This window comes from Sebastes umbrosus, chromosome 5, assembly GCF_015220745.1.
Source record: "Sebastes umbrosus isolate fSebUmb1 chromosome 5, fSebUmb1.pri, whole genome shotgun sequence".
Classification (NCBI taxonomy): Eukaryota; Metazoa; Chordata; class Actinopteri; order Perciformes; family Sebastidae; genus Sebastes; species Sebastes umbrosus.
In genome coordinates, this window is record NC_051273.1 from 30,183,209 (window position 1) to 30,205,781 (window position 22,573).

The following is a 22,573-nucleotide window of genomic DNA, read 5'->3' on the forward strand; positions in this document are numbered from 1 at the left end:
TTGAAATATATCACAATATATCTTATGACAATACTCAGCATATCACAAAATGTTTAAAATCGCAATGATTGTATCGTGACTTAAGTATTGTGATAATATCGTATCGTGATAATATCGTATCGCGATAATATCATATCGTGACTTAAGTATTGTGATAATATCGTATCGTGATAAAATCATATCGTGACTTAAGTATCGTGATAATATCGTATCGTGATAATATCGTATCGACGGGCCTCTGGTGATTCCCACCCCTACTAAGCACCTACGCAAGTTACGTAACAAACATATTTATTTTACGTAGCAAACATACTTATTAGAACCCAAACCATGACCTTTTCCTAAACCTAACCAAGAAGTTCTGTTGCCTAAACTTGAAGTTCTGCACTGCAGGGTCTTGCGCAGGCACACTGATCGCTCGTGTTGCTGGACATTTGTAGGAGAAAGCACGGTTGTATGAGGATACGTTGACCTGGGGAATGTAAGCCCAGTATTCACTCTCTTTATCTGTTTTTGGTTCCCACCAACTCCTGAGAGAAATGCCTGCTTCTTTAGCTGTTAAATGCTCAACTAAGTTCAAAAGCTAGTAGATTACTTTGTCTGTCAGCCGCTTTAAGGTAACATATAACCTGGGGCAATAAATATTTTAAGAAATATTTTATAGGTGGCCATGTTTCCTTCTCCTAGAAATAACATTTATTAATTTGTTTTGCCAAATATGTTTCGCTCAACATATTATGATTGAGTTTTTGTACAACAAAGTTGTAAGTAGGTGGTCAGGGTATGGCAAAAGCTGATATTATACGAAGTAAACAAATGAAGTACATTTTGCAACATTCTGTATGAACGATATGCAACTTGGCAGATACTTTCATTAAAAACATTTTCTAATTATGTTGATAACAAGCATAATTAGAGGGGTACTACGTTTCTCACAGAAGGTATTTGCAGTTGCAAATTAGTTGGTTATGAAAGTAATTTCTTCGAGACCGCATTGGACCGCATTGGGTCGTGAGACAGTCCATGAGGCATTTTTGTGCTGCAGTTTTTCGAGTATGGCCTGATTTCCAGCACAGTCACAGCAAAGTCATTCAGTTACAACAGTACAAATGAGGGTTCCTTTCATACAGAAAATATCATGCCACTTGTCACCAATGCAGCACCTTGAACATTTTGTGTGTCCATTATGCTTTTAAGTAATTCAAAATCTAAAATAATTGCTGAATCCCACGGCTCAATGTGGCAAAGAAAAGATTCAGACTTTTGCAACCTTCTCTTATTTTTCGTCATTGTTGATGAAAATACCATGACACCAACATCTCAATCAGAAAACAATAGAGGGCAGAAACTAATTGCCATATAAATAAAAAATGAGCCCTGTCACTAATCTTTTCAGAATAGTAAATTGTGTACAAGCTTTTATGTGGCTCAGTAGTCCTATGTAAGCTGTAAAGCCAATCTCCTTCACCCCATGAGCTGTTGCCAAGTGTGTGAAGAATTTCTGCTTTCAAGTGCAGGATCAAACACTGACTCTTGTGGCAGATAACCTAAATCACACTGTGACTATAGAGATGACTTGAGAGGGAAGGAGCATTTTCAAACTCTGCCAAGTTCATTTTGACAGACGGGAGATATGAGGTCTGGCTGCAGGGGGATGGAACAGCAGAGCTGATGGAGAACAGCTGTCCACAGCTGCACTGGACAGAGGCCAGTGTTAAGCCCAGTGGACACTGAAACAAACACACAAAAAGCCTGTGAGATCTGAACACTTCTGCCAAACTGTCACCCAAAACTCTCGGGCCTCGGAAACATGTCACTGCAGTTTTTTCAGTGTTGTTTTATGGCTGCTCTCCTATTTTTATTTTTTTTTTCAAATTAGGTTTACCCGTCTTTGTTTAGCTGTGACTCTTTGACTCCCTTTTCTATCTTCTTCTACCTTCTTTGTCAAGTAATACAAATGATCACTTTCCCAAAAACATTGCTTCCAATTACGCAAATCTCTGGCAAAGCACACGGCCAATTGAGTATAGAGTCTTTCACAACAGAGTGTTGTTATCTTGCTTTTGGGAGTTGGGATTTCTTGCCCTAAAACAAAGTAATTAACATTTAAATTAACATCTAGCTCATTAGCTTAACATAATCATTTAATTTAATTGCGTTTTCAAAAATTGCTGCATATTTTGCTTAATCACTTGCATTGTTTTTTGCATTCAACTGGTTTAATATTTTCTTGATAAATGATATACAGTATTTTTGTTTTATAAGATAAGATAAGACAGGATTTCAGGCCACATACTTAACATGGCTACTGGCAGTGTTTTTGCAAAACCAAGCATCATTTACAGGATAGACGGAGATAATGAATGTTGTCTGGCTATGCTGCTATCAGCACCCGTTCTCATTCCCAACTCATCACATACGGACGCTTGGTCAGGACCCCTTGGCGTCACTTTTTAACGCACTGGGTAGCTCTACGCGTCAAACTGTGACGCTCCACTAGGGTCGCAGTTTCAAACACGTGGTTAACGTTGTGAATTCAAACAAAACTACTTGACTAACTACCTTTCCACCACAGTAACTTTTCTCTGGAACTAAGAACCTTTTGAGGAACTTGTTTCGACCGCAGGGACCAGGGTCTAAATTAAGTTCCGGGGACATTTTATGAGACGAAAGTATTTTCGGTAATTTTTCCCATGGTTTTGGTGTTATGTTTTTTGGTGTTACAAATTCCATTTTCTAGCAGCAGGCAGCGGTTTTCAGCAGAAAAAGTCAGATTTACTAAACTGTTAAATGTTAGTGGCTAACATTGTCTTTACATAGTGGAGCATTTGGCAGCTAAAGAGCCAGATGTTTCTTCAGATGTTGGTGGAGGCTGAATCTGAGCTGAAAGGAGACTGAATATTAGACTTACATTTGTCAGGTGGCCAGAAACACGACTCGTTACTTCTTAACACATTAGCCATACTGACTTTGTAACAGTCGAAACTGGGAAACGTACCTTTAAGGCATACTGTGTTGCTTAGATACGAGAGAAGCAACGTCATCAGATGCATTGTGTTTACAGAGCTAGTTGAGTGACGTACCTCTTAGGGACTGATGCCTGTTACATGTGCTCCTACTCCTTTTTGCCTCTCAACTAAGGTGTGACGGTTAGGTTTTGTGTGGTAAAAAATAGCAGCTGTACAACCGGGCTTGGTAAGGTTGATGTGTTAGTTAGTGAAGTTAGTAATAAACAACGAGCATTGTGCAAACTCCAATACCACTGTGGCTGTGAGTTTTGGGCTGTCGTCTTCTGCTACACTCTCTAAGCTACATCAACCATCAAACACGGACCCAAACTATTACAACTTCATAAGGAGTAAATATATCTTGTTTTTCAGCTTGTTGATCCTGGTCATCTGCACCCAAGTGGCCACAAGAAATCTATTACTGCAACTTTAAAATCCAAAGTAATAGTGAGAATATAGGAATAAAAAACCTGGAACCTTGAAACACAAGTAGCCCAAGCTGACCAGCCACTGTTCTTCACACAGTTCAGTCTGACTTTTGATGATCACAGTCAGGGTCTCTAACAAAGAGACATAATAAGAAAGGCTCACATCTATTGTGTGAAAATAATGAAAGCAGCCTTTTCATGTCATGCTGACAAGGAAATGAGAAATACATATTAGCCACACTGGGGAAAATAAAGTCATGAAACTGCACTGCTTAACTGAATTAAGCATAAGAATGACTAGAATATTAAGAAAATGTTTAAAAATTAACAAAATAGTTGTCTTACGACGGGCTCACATAGGGCGCGATTTTCATAGAAGCACTGCCCGCGTCCTTTCGGCGGCCATGTAAATCAATTGAGCTGTTCGACACAGGACGCGCCGCAGCCGGCTCGCGATCTTCAGTGCTAGTTTCAGCGTCTGGTCTATTTTCTCCGTTACGCTGAATTCACACCAGTCAGCGGCGAAGTAATAATAATTACATTGTTCTGCAGCTGGGAGGCGTATTCATGTTTTTCAGGTGGGAATAAATTCTTTGTAACTTAGTGTGATGGAATTTTCCATCAATTCCTCTCTTATTGGTAGAAAGGTCAGAGTGTTTGTCAGAGTGTCCCTCTGTTGACATTATTGGGTTGGAGTCCTGTCTAGAGGAGCCACCGTTATCTGTACAGCTGTGCCTGTAGTGGAGACCGTAGAGCCAGTCGCTAGGGCAACCAGGGTCAGAGATGCTAGAGGAGCGAAGTAAGTCAAAACATGATAAGGGGTAAGACACTGAGCACCAGGGAGGAACAACAGAGTTGTGAGGCCTTCACGCAGAGAGCATCTATTGTGGAGACCTGACAATTCTCCTTGATCAAGCTTCAATAAACCTTCTTTTGTAAGACATCATCAGCTCTGGACCTCTTCCTTCCAAAGTTAACTTGTGTATCAATTATTCCATAACACTTAGGTCAACATGTCACAGGACATTGGGCACTGGCTGCGGGTCCTCTCTGGCCGCACTTCGCCGTTAAAAGTTAAACTTCTCTAAACTTTTTTAGTTTGGCCGCACTTTGCCGCAGAATCAAACGTCCGCAGCTTGCTGAGATCGGGAGCTGCCGCTGCAGCTTTTCATAGACATTGCATGGCAGCTCGCCGCAAGCTGCATTTCTCAACTGCTCTGGTGTGAATTTGCCATTAGCGGTTTTGAAACTCTGTGTATGTGTGTTCAGTATGTGTATTATTGTCCCTGAGTGAGAGCAGTAAAAGATTAAAATATGGCCCTGATCCTTACATTCACAACTCAAATATCTTGTTTTAATGGTCCAGTATTTGTGACATGTTGACCTATGCTACAAAGCATTTCTTCCTGCCTGTTATTTGACTTCCACTTCAGAAGATGATTCCTCATTTTCTTACCTAGTCAGGGTCATTATTAATCATAAATAAGTTGAGAGAGAAAATGAGACTCTACACTTTTCCTTTCCTCTCCATGATGTTACAGTCAGAGAGCTCATTTTCTGCTCTGGCAGTGCTCCAGACATCTTAACAATGTCTTGCTCCTGTTCATTATTTTTTTAAACAACATCTAGTCCTATTTCACTAGCGTGTCGAATGCTCCTCCTCAAATTGCCTATGACTACCATTTCTTCTTCTCTCGTCCTGACAGGAGGTGAAGTACTTCCAGTTTCCAGGAGAGCTGCTAATGAGGATGCTGAAGATGCTGATTCTCCCGCTCGTCGTGTCCAGGTACTGACATCTCTCTCCTGCCTCTACCTTACAATCCTCAAAGCTTGAAGCCATTCGCTTAACACATTAGGAGATTTCAGTGACATATTTTGTGAGTTATTACTGTATGAAAGTGTATATTCATATACAGTAGGTTCACAGCAGGGTGGAGTGGAAACTGCATGCTTAGGGATAGTGAGTCAAACATGAATAGTGCCGCACGATTTTGAAAAAAAAATATATAAATGCCATTATTTTGACTGATATTGCAATTGCGATATGATTTGCGATATTAGAGGGAATGATCTTTTTTTTAACATCATTATTCTCATTTTCACTGAAAAACATTAAAATGATTATGATGTGATTTTTGCGAGGATCTGCACCAAAGAAAGATGTTTTATTAAGTCTGTAGAATATAATGTGTAGGCCAGGACGCACATTTCGCCTTAAACAAATATTGCGATTTTAACAAATACTGCGATTTTGAAAATTGCAGGAGGCCATATTGCAATTTCGAAACAATTTCGATTAATTGTGCAGCCCTAGTCCCCAGCGATACACCCGCCAAGTGTGAAGTCGATCGGATGAGTGGTTCTCTAGATATGCAAAGGACACACCCACAGACAAACAGAGATTCCTGGTTTACAGTTAGATTAGATGTTGTCTTCTGTACTCTCATTCACACAGCACTGTTGTTTTAAGTATCTATTCATCAATCACTGTGTGTGTGTGTGTGTGTGTGTGTGTGTGTGTGTGTGTGTGTGTGTGTGTGTGTGCGTGCGTGTGCGTGTGCGTGTGCGTGTGTGTTGCATTCAGTACCTGAATGAAAGCAGTGGGGGATTAAACATCTTTACATTCACAACAGAAATCCAACAAACCACTAACATTGATGTGATACCAGCTTGGCTGTGATTAAAATGCTGTCTATGTGGTTACTGGTGGTTATTGATGTATACATTTAACATGCAGACCTGAGTTTAATTCTTCCCAAAACAGTCTACTTTATCTCCAGCACACTTCATGCTATGTGAATAATTCATATGCATTGCTGAATGGATTAGAAGCAGCAGTTTAGACCTCTGAGTTCCTTGCCTCTGAAGACGATATGCAAATAGCCATCCTCAATGCAATGCCCCAAAGAAAGAGACAAAGATGAATTGGCACAATAACATTATTAACAGAACCAGTTTTCAATCTTGTTTTACTTTGTATTCAAACTCATATCTCCAAGGGCCGAGCACTACTGCAGGGGTCTGATGGAGCGTGCTGTGTATGACTACAGTGCCAGCATTTGTGTGAAAGTTGAATTGACTTCAATATTTAACAGAAATCTAAAGTGACAGCGGACAAAGAGTGGGAAACATTTAGAGAGTTGTTCTGAAGAAGCTGAATGAATGAATGAAACTAATTCTCAATGAAAAAGATGTGGAAAAATAACAAATGAGTACAGTTTCTGACATTTCATAAAAGCAAACACATTAAGTAGTTGCAAGACATTAGGGCTGTTGCAATAACCAAGATATTGCAATTGCAAGCCAACCGCAGGGGATGGCCAGCAACCGCCACGACCGCTATGTTCACTTTTTTTCTTCTTTTTTGAATTCTTTTCAAAGAGGCGCTGGGTGTCTATTCTGCGCTGAGCGAAGCACGTATATGGTGTTTTTTCTGGTGCCGAAAGTTGAAAAATATTCAGCTTTGGGTAAAACGCTGCGCTCGCCACTGTCACTTTTTACCCAGCTGTCCAATCACAGTGGAGGAGGGGTGAGAAAAATATCACAAAGACCACCAACAATAAACAAGTACTTAAATAGTTTTAAAACTGTCATCTTTGTCATTTGAAAGGCAACAATATACGTAATAATAACAAAAAATATATAAAGCTTATTTATATAGCACTTAAATCAGGATGAATGAAGTACTTTGCAAAAAAAAAAAAAAGAGGCATTAATATCGCACCATTGAACCAATCATTGTCACCGTAGAAGAAATTCCCTCAGCCCTACATGACATGATCATTGCATGTGTCTTGGATATATTTATATTTATACGTATATCTTGGTAATATCCCATTTAAATGTATTTTGTATGTGAATTGCCATTTTGAAGCCTTGAGTTCGACATTTTGGCCGTCATCATCTTGGCTTTTTGCAACCAGAAGTGACACGAGAGGGTTGAGCTAAGTAGAACCGAACGCTGAATAAGACTTTTTTAGGCGACCAAAATGTTATAATTAACTTTCATGGACTGAAAACGCACTGTGAAAGGGTTAAAGTTGTAAGACGGAAAAGCAAACAACTCCCAGACCGTACAACACCGTGGTAGCGACCTGTCAAACACAGGGTAGCCACACCCTAAAGCATCCCCTGCTTTATGGTCTATTTTACTCTAAATGGGACCATAATTTACTAAATGAACATCATGCTGTATTGAAGAAGACTTGAAACTAGTGATTGAGACCATAAACTCATGTTTACTTACTAATAAATGAAGTGAGAAGTAGAGTCATTTTCTCATAGACTTCTATACAATCTATACTTCTTTTTGCACCAGAGGAGTCGCCGACAGTGTGGTGATGCAAGTTAATTAAAGTTAATTCAATAAAAGTGTTTTTTCCTAAATGTTGAGACACTTCATACATACGCCAGACAGACATTTCCCCTGCTCATTACTGCGCACGAGTGTAATGTAGCTATGTAGCCTACGTAGGCCGCAAGAGCCCTTCTGGTTCCGACAGACATAGAAACCTCCCGGCAGGGCGCACTTTGCAAGCGCACAAAAACGCATGCAAGAGTATCACCACCACTGCTTCAACTCCATCCCAGATCCCAGGGGGAACACTGCGGTATTAACCACGAATGTCCAACTGAAGTTTTAAATTCGCTTTTGACCTGGGAAACAACAGTTGAGAAACAGCCTCACCACAGTAGTAGTTTTACTGGAGCTTTCGATTATATCGCATGATGTTCTTCAGCAGATGACGTATGCTCAGTTATCATGTTAATGTTTATGCATTATTGACAAGGGAAACAAATGCTGGCAAAGCAGTCTCACCACAAGGTCAGAGATCTTTAAGTGCTCAGACAAATGGAAATTTGAACACACAAACTCTGTCATGCGAAATGACTAAAAGTTCCAGGAAAGTTACAAAATAGACCCTGTGGTGAGTTTTGTCAACATGAATTTCCAAAGTTTTATTTTTGAAGTTTTCAAATAAATTGAAGGATTACATCTGAAAAGGCTAAGAACGTTGTACAAGGTCTTAGCCCCATAAAACCATTTCTAAATGCAATGGCACATTCACTCAGAAATCCATTGTTACCAAGCTGCTGAAAAGTTGACATTGACACAAGATTATCAACATGAATTGTTTGAGAAGCATGGGAAAGAATTAGTTGCTTACTGATTGATTGCACCAACACATTTGCTGTAACATGGTTCAACATTGCATTATGAAAATAAAGTATAACTTGGATGTTTTTTCTTCCAGTTTGATGTCCGGACTAGCAGCCCTTGACGCCAAGTGTTCCAGTCGGCTCGGTCTGATCACAGTGTCTTATTACCTGTGGACCACCTTTGTGGCCGTGGTAGTGGGTATCATCATGGTCTCCATCATCCACCCAGGCGGCGCAGCCCAGAAAGAGGACTCGGAGGACAGCGGCAAGCCTATCATGAGTTCTGCTGATGCTCTGTTGGATCTCATCCGGTAAAACCACCATAACATCCAACTGACTATACATGTCATGTCCACCCCATGAACAACTGATTCCCAGTCAATGGTTCTTACATTTGCGAGCAATTACTGTATAAACTTTTTTGTTTTATTTGTCTTTTTTGTCAGGCAGACATAGTACAAGTGGAACACATGCTGTTCACCTGTTTGGCTGTAAGGAAAACTCCTCACAGCAGTTGAAGTCTGTATCTGACAAGTCAAGTGTTCCATTAATCAGTGGCTTCAGTAAAGCATTGTTAGGTGGTCTGTAATTTGTTCACATCAGGGGAGGGGATGATTAGCAGAAGAAGCAGGGCTTGGGAGGGCTGCAGTGAGCTACCGTCCTCAAAAATAACACCCACTGAAAGCTGCACTCAGATTATTTCTGTGCTGCAGGGGATTTGTGTTGTCGGGGTTTAAAGGTGATGTATGGAGCTGAATTCTGAAGAGAGGTGACATACAGGAGGGGATCAAGGGGGCAAGATATAAGAAGAGTGTATATATACAGTACAGAGTAGGCACTGCGTTATGAAAACAAATAATACTACTACAGAAAAATTATATTCAATTCAATGATCCTGGGTTAATATGCAACATAATTAAAATGCACGTTACTAAATGTTAAGCGTTATACAACAACGCAAGCACAATTAACTCCGTGAATTTAAAATGAAACAAATCAAATGCATACAACAAGTTTACAACAACAAGCACAAACAAACAATCACAATCACAATCATAGTCACCACAGAAAGTATCTGTGGATTTAAAAAATACTGTAGCTGTGAGCAGAAACGACTGCAGCACTGGCTACAGTCAAAGAGTATAGAAACAAAGAGATGAAACTTCGGTACTTTTTTGACAACAGCCGCTAGATATCGCTGCGGTAGCGTTGCCGTCATTTTGAACTGAAAACACCAACGAGTCTGTGGCCATGGATGTATAAAGAGACGTCTGTGAATCAGAGGATTTTTTTTAGGTAAATCAACTTCCCAATACGAACACTTAAATAGCCCTCATTTAAATTGTTTTGTCCTAAAAGTTGTAAAATTCACTAATAGCCGAAGTTAGAGTTGTTTTCCTCAGCATAATGAACGTGCATCAGACCCACAGGACTGCACCGCTCTGCACGTTTATGACATATCCGGTTCTGCCAGCTTTCTGCTATCTGTATGTGGCTGTAATAATGGATATATATTGGCTGTAATTCATCACTTTTATTATCTTATAATACACCCATGGGCTGTATGCTGTAAGCCTGTACCGTGGTGGATGTATTAATGTACGTGTTCCCAGACAACCGGCTATTGGCCAGTAGCTAGTAGCGCTAGTAGCGTGACATCAACAGAATTTAATGTAGTTGTAGGCTATTTACTAACACGCAGGACACAACGTCTTCTATATCTATGGTCTGTGATCTATTGGACATTGATTTTGGAGGTCCTTGACATGAAAGAGTTTGAGATTGCTCTCAAAATCTGTGTGCTTGATTTTTCTGACTTCAATTTATGTCCATCGTTCACTTTATGCTCCTCTGGGAAGCAGCCGGACAAAAAGGATTAATAAATAAATAAGAAAGAAAGTAAATAGTTATGATAGTATGCATATTTATAATATTTGTATTGTTCAACACAGGCCATTTAAGTAGAGACATTAAATATGACAATAGAATAGAAATAATTTTGTTTCACTTTTGTACAGCACTTTGTAGGCAAATGTTTTACTGGCGTCCGGTAGGCGCTTTCAGTCCAAAATGGTGGAAGCTGCTGGGAGCTGATGTTGCAATGGAATGAACAATTGACTTTCACTTCTTATCAATATATTTTCTTTTCCTACAGTTGAATAGTAATGCAGAGTCAGAGCCAGATGTTACGTTACTGTGGAAACAGGAGTACACAACTCCTGCTAACTAGCAGCTGCCTGCCAGCTGAAGCTAGCCGGAGGTACACAGCACATGACAGATGTTTAAGGCTGCAAGTTGGAGCCGCTTGAAGTAGCAATCGTCTATCGCTACCAGTAGAAGTAGCCTGCGTATGGACGTTTAGGGAACATCGGTAAATTGTAGCGTCTACTGATCTACCCTTGTACTTTCTCTCTCTCACACGCGCACACAGCGGGCGATGGGGCGCTCAGTTTTTGCCATTGTAATTGTCTCAGTTCTAAGTCCAAAAGTCTAACTTTATTGAAAAAAGATAGATATAATTGTTTCCAAAATTCATTTTTTTTTTTTTTAATATAACGAGATAATGCGCCTTCAAAACCTTCAAAAACAACATTTTCACTGTGGTAAAAAAAACTGGCATAATAAGCCTCTACGGCTCGTTCCTGAAGCTGCAGGGCAGTCTAGCAGCAATCTAACAGCAATCTAACAGCACCATAAATTACATTTATATAACCACAATAGCACAAAATCACATTTTCCCCATTTTTTAGGGTGATGATATAAAAAAATATGACAGACATTCAAAGCTTGATTCGAAAACCTCAATAGAAGATTTGAGTGTAACATTCGGTAAAGCCCTAAAAAGTATGATTTCATAGTTTAGTTTTGTTACATATAAGTCTGATGTCTTCATATACAGTTGATAGATAGATAGATAGATAGATAGATAGATAGATAGATAGATAGATAGATGGGTGTTTAGTTATGTTTCTGTGTTGCATTCAGTCAGCAACAATTAAAACACACATGCCATTCAATATGAAGCCAAGCATTTATTTAAAAGCAGTTATATAAAATGTACACTGACTCACCAATCTGTAGATCTGGGCTACTTGCAGATGAAATCCATCCGTCGATCTTTCCTGGTGAACACATCAATTACAGCATTGTAAATCTTGTTCTTACTGGGCCTTCAGTTTATTTAGTCTCTGACTCTCAATTGACAGAATAGCAAGGGCCAATAGCCATCAATATGTCTTTATCCGTTTCAAGGTAGTGCCACTGAGGCTGTGGTGGCTTGTATTTTCAGGACCAGCTGCAGCTACTTTGTTGCTTTCTAAACTGCGTCTTCATTCAGGGTCTAGTACCAAATTTAATGTATGTGTGTAAAAGTGAGTAAAGGCAGCTTCAGGCACTTTTTCTTTATTCTTTGCCGGCACCCGATTGAGCTCTGAGAAGGCCATGACGGACGCTCCATATGTCTGTGCCACCAGGTTTAAACATTATTTAAAAGTTTTCTGAATCTGCTCTTTTTGGCAAACATTTCTCGAAGAATTTAATGTCCAGACGAAGGCTGTGATATGTAAAAATAATAAATTAATCATTTAACTAGTAATAATAATGGTCCAAAATTATGTAAAATTGCATAGTTTTAAGGCAAAAACCTTAAAATTTTCTTTGGGGAAGACCCGCAAAACCCAGTTTCTCCTAGTACATTTTATTCACTGTCCAAATTCAGAATGCATCTCTTTATCCTGCTGCAAAATCTGTAGAAGCATCCTGACTGGGACACTGCTCCTAAAACCTGAAGGATACCCGACTACAGGCTACAAATAAAACAGGAGAGCACTTTAGTATATGGGAAAATAAACAAACACACCACCTTAATCCTACAATGTTCCAGTTGAAATATTATTGGAGTTAGACAATGTGATTTACAAGAGAGCCTGGGTGGGCACTGCCTACCTACATATACTTTTTTATTTATATCAATAAGGTGAGACCAGCCTGTCCCATATACAACAGTTTTAATAGTTTTATGAGACCATATTATGATAATACAGTCAGGAATTTATGAGAGAGTAATCAGAATCATATAATATATGTCAAGAAAAAAGTTGTGTTACTTGTAATATTCTGAGTCTTTTTATTTGAAAAAAAACTCAGCTGTAGAATTATGTGTATATGATAGTAAGTGCATCAGCTTACAGTATGTGTCCAAATGAGGGCTGTAGAGGATCCATTGAGGATCTGAAGGTATATTTTTCAGTACAAGGTTCACCATTGTTGTGTAATTAGTTTGGCACATCAGGAACACCTTATCATGGATTTAAAGGGCTACTCCAGTGATTTAGTATTGCACGTGCACGTTTAAAAAAAATAATCGTCAAAATGAAAGCAGCACAGTCCACGACATCCTCACTTTTAGTAGTATGGGTCAAGATCCAGACAATTGCAAAGCAGACAATTGCTATGCCACCATGGAGAGGGTCACCATGCACCTCCCATACTGCACACTAGCCTTAGATCAGCACCACGGACAGCAGCTGGAGTGCCAGATTTATCAACGCGAATATAACACCCTGCCATGGACTTAGCAGCCAAAGGGGTTACCCCCTGTCCTTTTTTTATTGGAATGCCCTGTTCCGTGAGCGCCGCAGTGCAACGTGGCACGCCTGAAATAGCTGAAAATGTCCTACTGCTGTTGGCTATATTTTATGTCATTTCTAGTATATCAACATTAAACGTGTGTTTTCTGTTTAAAAACAACACGTCTCCAGTCTGATCACGAGCACGCAGCTAATAGGTAGCTTACGTGGTTTTGTTCACATGACGTAACAGAAGTGCATATTACGGATTCTGTGTAGACACGGTGTAGGGAGGTGATTTTGGGCCCTTGACAGCTTCTGGGCCTCGGTTACACCGTCGATATTTACGACACTGCTCACCAAATCTTTACTGCCTGGTACATGCCTTTGTCTTGCAAACTCCATGCCCTTAGTTTATAACTACTGACATCATCAGGGTTATTTTCAGATTTTAATCAGTTCCCTGCAGAGTCAGAGAGGACATCACAGAACTGTACTCGGAGTAGTGACGGGTAAACTGGACTTCATGTGAGTGCAGGTTTGGGCTTGATCATCCCCAATAATCACCCCCACCTCCACATTAGATGATTTTGAGGTTCACCTCACTATCAGGCATTATAAATAAAACCAATTACATGATCTCTGTGGCATAACTGGGCTTCAAGCAGCAGCAGCAGCAACAGTAACTGCAGTGCTGCGGGAACTTGGTTTCTTCCAAACAGCCACACCTCTGAACGCGAGTTAATGGCGTTGGAAATAAATAACTAAAATACAATATTTTGGTTGTATCATTTTTTTCTCCAAATACTCTCTTTATCCTCACAATATTATTAATTTTTCCTCAGTAGCTCTATAATACATGAGCCTATTTACAGCACATCCAACTTGTTGTGTCCAATAGCCTAGAACAAAACAATACAAAAAAAAATACATATAGTGTACGCACGGCATGTTCCCATGCCAATGTCATTCTGACATTTGTGGCATGATGTCAACAAAAAAAACAGCCGTGAGAAAAACCTTCTGACATTCCAGACAACACAATAGCGGTGATGTTCAGCATTTTAATGTAGAAAACAACATGTCACATTGATGGGAGGACATTCTTTGAGTGCTATCAATGATGTATGTTCCCAGTACTGCAGGCAGAGAACCTTGTCTGTGAGCTCATCTATGTTTTACTTTCTCCATGCTCTGAATATGATAAGAAACATTCTGTGCTGTTACTTATAAGTAAAAATGAATATGGAAATGGTTTTATGCTTTGTACATGATGGCACAACAATAATATCAGGCATAACTGGTTGTAGAAGTCGGACCAAATTGTGGAGAAGCTGGTTTATGAGGTGTTTCTTTGTGACCACAGTTACTACTTAAAGGTGCTATTGATAACTTTGATAACATTCGGCCACTAGATGTCGCACTCTCCCTCCCCGTTTCCATTGCATTCACTTCACAACAAGGAGTTGCCAGTTCGTTGCACAACCTGCATATTTTATGATCGAGTGGATGACACTCAGACAGACATGTCAAGTTATGAATATTTCTTGGAAGAGTAATGAAGTCATTTTGCAACTTGTAGCTATAGGCCTACATTAGCTATATATCTAGGTTACTTTGTGCGAAGGTGTTTCAAGTTTCATGTAACGCACTCTGTGGTATGGCTATTTAGTTTTAGGTACTGCTTAGCTTGTCATCTAAGCAGTGGCGAAGTGCAGGTAATACGCAGTAAATAAATTCTTATTTATCAGTCGGCCACCCACTTCTAAATCCCCTCTGATGCGCATCTTTATTATAAATTGTTTGAGGGAAATATAGCGTTAGGTAAGTGGACACAACCGCTGTTATTTTTCTCATTTTGCCAGTCTAACCGGTGACAACACATTAATTAAGGTTGTAAGGACTATGGCTATTGGTAGTTGTTGGTGGTTTTGTTTAAATATGCTGAATTGTAATTTTATGGGTTATTGTTATTCGGACGATTAAGCTAAGATAGCTAATATATGCTGACGTCAGTTGTCACTCGTTGCCACGGGAACTCTTAAAGAAAACCTTGTTTTTCTCGCATGCCTCCACGGTGAACAGAGGGTCAAAAAACGGAGAAGACTTTCTCTGTGTTTTGATTCTCCGTTTAGCATGGAGGCATGTGAGAAAAACAATGTTTTCTTCAAGAAGTCAAGCTAATACGGGGTGAGTAATTGATATACAACTGGTCATTTTGTGGGTGAAGTATTCCTTTAATGACATTGGTATTGTGGGACCCCTTTGATTTAAACAAAACAATTTGGGGCAATATTTTATCTTATTCTAGCTGAGCTGAATGGCTAAATTGTCCACCTCACACCTCCCTTTTTCACATAAAATCAATTCTTAGCAGGCCTAAGTAATAACACCTCACTAGAGCAGACATCATCCTCACAGTATCCTACTTTTTCAGACTGTTTGGATTTGCCACAAATCCTGAGACAGGATTAAAAACATTGGTTGTCTTAAGCTTTTCAGTTCCCGTATTCTGGGATGACTTCATTGTTGACTAAAAACATTTAATCTTCTTTAATAGGAGATGGTACTCAGTTTCTCAGACCCAGTATCAGTAAACAGAACTATTAACAGTCACCTGTTCGACATTGTACCTCTGCAAGTCTAATCCGGGCATTTTATTTCCTGCTGTTGGTGGAACGATGGGGAGAGTCTGAGTTCAGCCTATTAATCAGAGAGCACAGAGCTGTGTAGGCAGGCTGAATGGATCAACAGGTGACCTTAAGAATGCACTCAGTATAAACTCTCACAGTGGGACCGGTTCAAAAATGCATGTCTGCAACTATAATTACTGTATGTAGGTGAGCAGATAAAGAATAATATTAGTAGCAGTTCATATTTGAATTGGATTTAAACCTGATTCATACTATAACTACTGCTTTATCACATATTTGTACAACCGCGGTTCACTAAAGTGCCGAACATGTTCATAGGAAAAATGAATACAAAGCAAGCAACAATAAGAACAGAGTGAAAACAATAACCGTAATGTGCACATAATAGCAGTATTAGAGTTGCAGCACAACAGAAGATAAACACCAGCGAGAACAGGTGGGTCTTCAGCAGCGACTTAAATGATTCTGTGGTCTGAGCTGTTTTAATATGAAAAGGTAAGCTGTTGCAAAGATTAAAACTAGTTTGGCTGAATGAAGAAATGCTTCCAAAGGCCTACCATTTTATCTCCATTGATGTTACAATGGAGTGTTAGGGCCACTATTGGAAAAAAAATAGTCTGAGATTTCGAGACTAAGTAATATAATATAATATAATATCATATAATATAATATAATCGTAATTTCACAATTATTTTTTAGGGGAAAAAAGTCATATTTTGAGAAGAAAAGTCACAATATTTTCAGAAAAAGTTGTAATATTTTAAGAAAAAAAAATCACAATATCTTTAAAAGAAAATTCGTAATATTTGGATAAAAAAAGTTGTAACATGGTCAATTCAATTCAATTCAACTTCACCCCAAGGTCTGAGCTTAATTCCACCCACCCCCAGCATAATTTAGAAAAATGCCCCAAAAAAGTGGGCAAGGGGCTAAGGAGGGGGGGGGGCGTTTTTCTTTTTAGAGGGCATTAACATTATTTGTTTTTTACATATAAATTGCATGACATAGATCAGACCCAGCCAATGTCAGCAATGGCCTTGCAAGGTTCAGGTCTGATTTACAACAGTAGATGGTGTGTTGAGCCATTTTCAACCCATGAAATGCAGATTTGTATAAGTTTGGTGAAAAAAAAAAGTCAATATTAACTCCAGCACTCATGTGTTCCATCACAGTACAGTCATATCATTTAGTTGCTAAAAAAACATGTTTAAGTGTGCAGTACCTCTTTAAACAACGTGTTCTTGGGGACATTTTCTCATTTAAATTCTGTTATTGACTGTGTGTGAGAAGTTTTAGGTGGCTTCACATTGTTTTGAGAGGTATCTCCATATCTATTTTGACTCGACAATCCGTTTAAATGTCACCATGTGTGAGATCTTTCTGTCGTGAATACACCAATACACCAGTGGAATGCAACCTTGGACATTATTACAGTCATTTGGTGCGAACTGGCTTCGATTTAAAGGTTTGAAAAGAATGTCTGTATTGCATTAGAGGTTGAGCTGTATTCGTTTCAGTCATACTTTTATCCTGATTCTTCAACCAGGATGCAAGTCAGTCAATACAAAACAAAAAGGGTTTTGGATTCAGAGAATATTTTGTGGTTTGGAATCTTAATAAACAGGTTATATTTTGTTGTTTTATTGGTTTTCTTTTAAGAAATCTAATTTGGTTAGATTTGGTTTAAGCACTGATCAGATTACTGTTAGCAGTTTATGGTTTGGTTGTATTTCAGAAATAGTATTTTTGTTTTTTTAGAAATTGTATTACTGTTAGATACTGTACAGGAACTTTAGTAGCACATGTAGAGACCAGTTATAAAGTCAGTGAACTGACTCAGTGATGTCAGCATAGATTGTATGTAAGAAGTGAACGTAGTCACCCATTGATTTGTGGACTACAGTTTTGAAGCCTCGAGTTCGGCATTTAGGCCGTCGCCATCTTGGTTATTTGCAACCAGAAGTGACACGAGAGGGAGGAGTTAAGCACAACCGAGCGCTGAATAAAACATTTTTTAGATGACCAAAAATGTCATAATTAACTTTCATGAACTGAAAACACACTGTGAAAGGGTTAAAGTTGTAAGACAAAATGACCGGACAACGCCGTGGTAGCGACCCGTCAATCACAAGGTAGCCACGCCCTAAAGCGTACCCTGCTTTATGGTCTATTTGACTGTAAATGGGACCATTATTTACTAAATGAACATCATGCTGTATTGAAGAAGACTTGAAACTAGCGATTGAGACCATAAACTCATGTTTACAATGTTTACTGAGGTAATAAATCAAGTGAGAAGTAGGCTCATTTTCTCATAGACTTCTTTACAATCAGACTTCTTTTTGCAACCAGAGGAGTCGCCCCCTGCTGGCTAATACAAAGAATGCAAGTTTAATGCACCTCCGCATTGGCTTCACTTTACAGACCCTGGAGTTGCCCTCTGATATCAGTTACAATTATATCTAATCAGCTATCATTAGCTGCTATAATCTGCTGGTCATACCAGACCGAGTAAGGCTGTAGCAGCAAAACCCCTCAGTGTATTGAATTGTGGAAGGGGGCATTTTATTGCTTATTAATTTAACTTTAAAGAATGTGAGAATGTGTTACAGGCCTGGTTAAAGTAAAACCCCTAAGTTTAAGCTGTTCCGTTATAAATATAGGGTCTCTTGTAAGTCATCCATATTTAATTTTTGAGTTATCACACCTTTGTGTGCAGTCGGGCTTTAATTTCATACAGTGGTGCAGTTGACTTTAACTTTAATGGAGTCAGGAGCAGAGAGAAAATGATCTGCCTAGGCCATTATTGTCAGACCTCTCTCCAAACAGTATGTCTGGTGGGTGGAGTGCAGATGGTTTTTAAAATTAACTTTTTGGAAAGCAACTACATAGTTGTGTGGGAAAAAAGTTAAACATTAGGTTGGGCAACTGAAGGTATTTAGATAAGGTCAGGGTGAGGGTTTTGTTATGGTTAAATAAACCACATTTCACTGAAAATAATGACTCACAGCAGAAACCTCTATTTGTTTGAGTGAAATGAACCCGGTGTCTTGTTTTTCTTGAAAATTAGAAACTACATGTATTATTTAAATAACTGGAACACGATGTGAGGTCAAGCCTGCCGAGTGAGGACTGTATTGCATAACTGCAGTCAGTGAGCAAACTATTTATTTCAACATGATTTGGTTTGTTAAGACATGAGGGTAAGGGTCACTGAATTGTATCAAATTACAGAGAATTGTTTATTTTTTTATTTTACCATGAATCCATGATAGAATCTCAATCTCATTTAGTTTTTGCTATTTGTTTTTTATTGTGCTTTTTGTGTCTCCTGCCACGACCTCTTCTGAACAGAGGTTACAGTGTGAGAGCTGCACTGTTCACTCGTGCAGGTTCCTGCTCTGTATTATTATGGTAGCTTGTTATGTTATGTTATGTTATGTTATGTTATGTTATATTATGTTATATTATGTTATATTTGACACCGGCTGACTATGACTCACTCCCTTTTTATTTACCAAAGCAAGAACCTCTAAAACATCGGAGTTCTCTTCAGCTTTGTAGTGAAGAAGGATCGGATACTGTTACTTACGGGAGACAAGTATACCAATATTAAAACCCATTTGTGCCCAAAGACTATATTTGATGAATAACATGTTACAACATTTGCTCTGATTGGTCTAAAGCAGTGGTGCCCAAACTATTTCCCTTGGAGGGACAAAACTGGAACTCAATGATCGGCCAAAGTAAACACCTATAGTATTGTGTTGTTAAGATGCAAAATAGTACTAGGATCCCAAGTTCCCCTAATTGAATATTATTTTAGCTTTTACATAGTTAATCCCTTAAAACCCACCTGCTGAATACAATTGAGCTCATTCCAGTCATACCCAATTTATGCATTTCCAAGACTGACAAACATGCAGAAATATTGAAATACACCATTTTTAGAATAGGCGATAATAACACATTTATACTGCATTAAAAAGAACTGTATGTTTTTGCCCCAAAATGCATGTGATAATCATACAGAGGGCATGTCTGTAAAGGGGAGACTCCTGGGTACCCATAGAACCCATTTTCATTCACGTATCTTGAGGTCAGAGGTCAAGGGACCCCTTTGAAAATGGCCATGCCGTTTTTCCTTGCACAAATTTTGCCTAAATTTGGAGCGTTACTTAGCCTCCTTCCCGACAAGCTAACTCTAAAACCGAGCCTGCTACAGCCTCTGAAAGACAGCAAAGTCGGTCGGGATCGCCGGCGATTCCGCGGGCCTTTTAATTTACAAAAAAAAAATGTGCTAACATCTGACGGGCCAAATCAAACCTGATGGCCCGCCCTGAACCCACATTGGGCAGCCTTGGTCAAAAGTCTTGAAATCTGGTGTGGACGTACTTTGGGAAAGTATCTAACAGTGCAACTTTGACATTTTTAAATCACACGGCAAATCACATGCACTTTTATCAATTTATTAAATGTCTTCCATATTAATTGTTTTACACTGCATGCATACTGTATGTGTGCATATCTTTGATATGAGTGCGTAGATACCAAACACTTGATTGTGCTCTTTGTAGTTTCTGAGATACAGTCATTTTTTTCAGTATACTATATTTAGTCTTTTGGCACATGGGACCATAAAACTCATTTTTTCAGCCAAACGGTTTGACCAATTTTGAAAGATTTCTTCAGATTTGTGCTTAGGCAAGCCCAGAGAACACTTCCACCAAAGAAAATTTCAGTTGCAGGCACAAATGGGCTAACACTTATTAAACTAATGGAAAAAAGCCTTTTTTAACACCAAAAAACATGCAGTATCTAATTGTTTGCTTTGCGTTTTTGAACCACAGGCTACAGCAGTGTTTTAATATGTGTGTACCTTTGCCTTGCAGCAACATGTTCCCATCTAATTTGGTCCAGGCCACATTTCAGCAGGTGAGACATTCAATATCACACACACACACCACATTCAAACACAAAAGCGCAGCTTTTTCTGTAAGTCTTTTTTTGTGCTTCTGTTTCTATTCCCTGGCAACAGTATCGAACTAGTACCGATTACATTGTGAAAGCCAAGCCAACGGTGAGTCAGGCCCAATCAGAGTCCACAACGCGGCGAGCGCTCATTTATGGAATCCAGGACGACAATGGAACCGACATCCAGAACTTCGCCCTTGACCTGACCCCACCACCTGATGTGCTCGTCAAAATTCGGGAAGGAACAAGCGATGGAATGAATGTCCTTGGAATAGTTATATTTTCAGCCACCATGGGTAATAACCTGCATCATCTGAATTATTCATTTCAAATTGAAGGCTTTCATCCATCATTTTAAAGGTATTTTTTCTCTCTATTTTCACAGGTATTATGCTGGGAAGGATGGGGCCAAACGGCAGCGCCCTAGTGAATTTCTGCCAGAGCCTGAACGAGGCTGTCCTTAGAATTGTTGCCATTGTTATATGGTAATGATTTCTTTGAACATATAACTTTAAAAAAGCTATAGACAGGTTTCCCTTTTACAAACTTTAAAGGATGCATGTGCAGCAGGAGGGTCAATAACTCATTGCCACAATGTTATAGTGTGATAGCAATGTGGGTGTGTGAGAAGGCATAAATCAGTCTGACACGTTCAGAGTTTTCAGAGAAATCAGTCAAGCGGTTACACTTTTCTCTTCCTCTTTCTCAACCCCAAGAACTACCAGCTGCCTGCCTTGATTACACAATATTGTTTGTGTTTACAGAATTATTTCCAAAACACAATTTTACTCTTATGCTTTGTTCAAACTACGAGCGACAAAAGCAACAAAAAGGCCAAGTATGGCCAGTTACATTGACGCCGTTGAAGTGTTGCTCAAACGCTCGTTGACGTAGTTATGTCGTTAAATAACACGTATGTATAGGCTAAACATTAGCATTAGAAGAAAGAAACGTTAGCATGTGAGAAATTCCTGCTGTTCGCCTGCTAAACGAGTAAAGAGCAGGCAAAGGATAGTTTGTTCATTCATTTCACGTGCACTAAGTTTCACTTTCACGTTACAATCAGCTATTCGTACGTGTCCCGAGTTCACAACGTTCAGTTTCATTTTCACTATATAAACGTGGTAGTTTTAAGCCCAACCATGTAGTTTTTTCCAATAGTGGTTATATATATTACTATAGTGGTTTTGATGCCAAAACCTAAAGTGGTGTGATAAAGTGTCAGTAAGCCATGTGACGAGTTGGAATGAGAACATGTTGGTGTACATGTATACAGGGAAAGTTTCACTCCTAAGAAACTATTTAAAATCAGGATTTAATTAATATTTGATTAATATTAATTAAAGCTAATTTATATTTAATATTTTTGGAAGTATTTTTAATATTTAATAACAAATAATAATATTTTTTCACTTTTCTGAAAAATTATATAGCTTACAAAATTCTATTAAATAATCTTAACAGCATGAGGCATTTTCCATCCAAAGCCATCAGTTAGCCACCAAACTGTCACCAACTGACACACTGCAACTCGAAATGCTCATCGAACTGATCACCAAAGCATTGATCAAAGAGGCGGACAGACTTTTGCAATATTCATTAAACAGCCATAAAAAAGCAATAATGAGTTTTTTCTAACCTTAAAACATATATTATTTGCTCATCAGTTTCTGTGTAAAACTATCCACCACTTTATCATAATCCTAGGCCCTGACCAGATTACTCTGAGCTGAAAGGAACGTTTCCTTCTTGCAATACTATTTTTGCAATCCATAAAATGG

General features: G+C 38.9%; 1 protein-coding gene across 1 annotated transcript in view; it reads left to right on the forward strand.

The window, feature by feature from the left end:
• The window catches only part of slc1a7b (solute carrier family 1 member 7b), a 48,114-nt gene that overhangs the window by 17,688 nt on the left and 7,853 nt on the right, over positions 1 to 22,573 (forward strand). Inside the window, exons 2-6 of the mRNA XM_037770256.1 lie at positions 5,143 to 5,222; positions 8,692 to 8,907; positions 20,711 to 20,753; positions 20,857 to 21,088; positions 21,178 to 21,277. Coding sequence (XP_037626184.1) covers positions 5,143 to 5,222; positions 8,692 to 8,907; positions 20,711 to 20,753; positions 20,857 to 21,088; positions 21,178 to 21,277 — 671 coding nt within the window. The remainder of the gene's footprint in view (positions 1 to 5,142; positions 5,223 to 8,691; positions 8,908 to 20,710; positions 20,754 to 20,856; positions 21,089 to 21,177; positions 21,278 to 22,573) is intronic.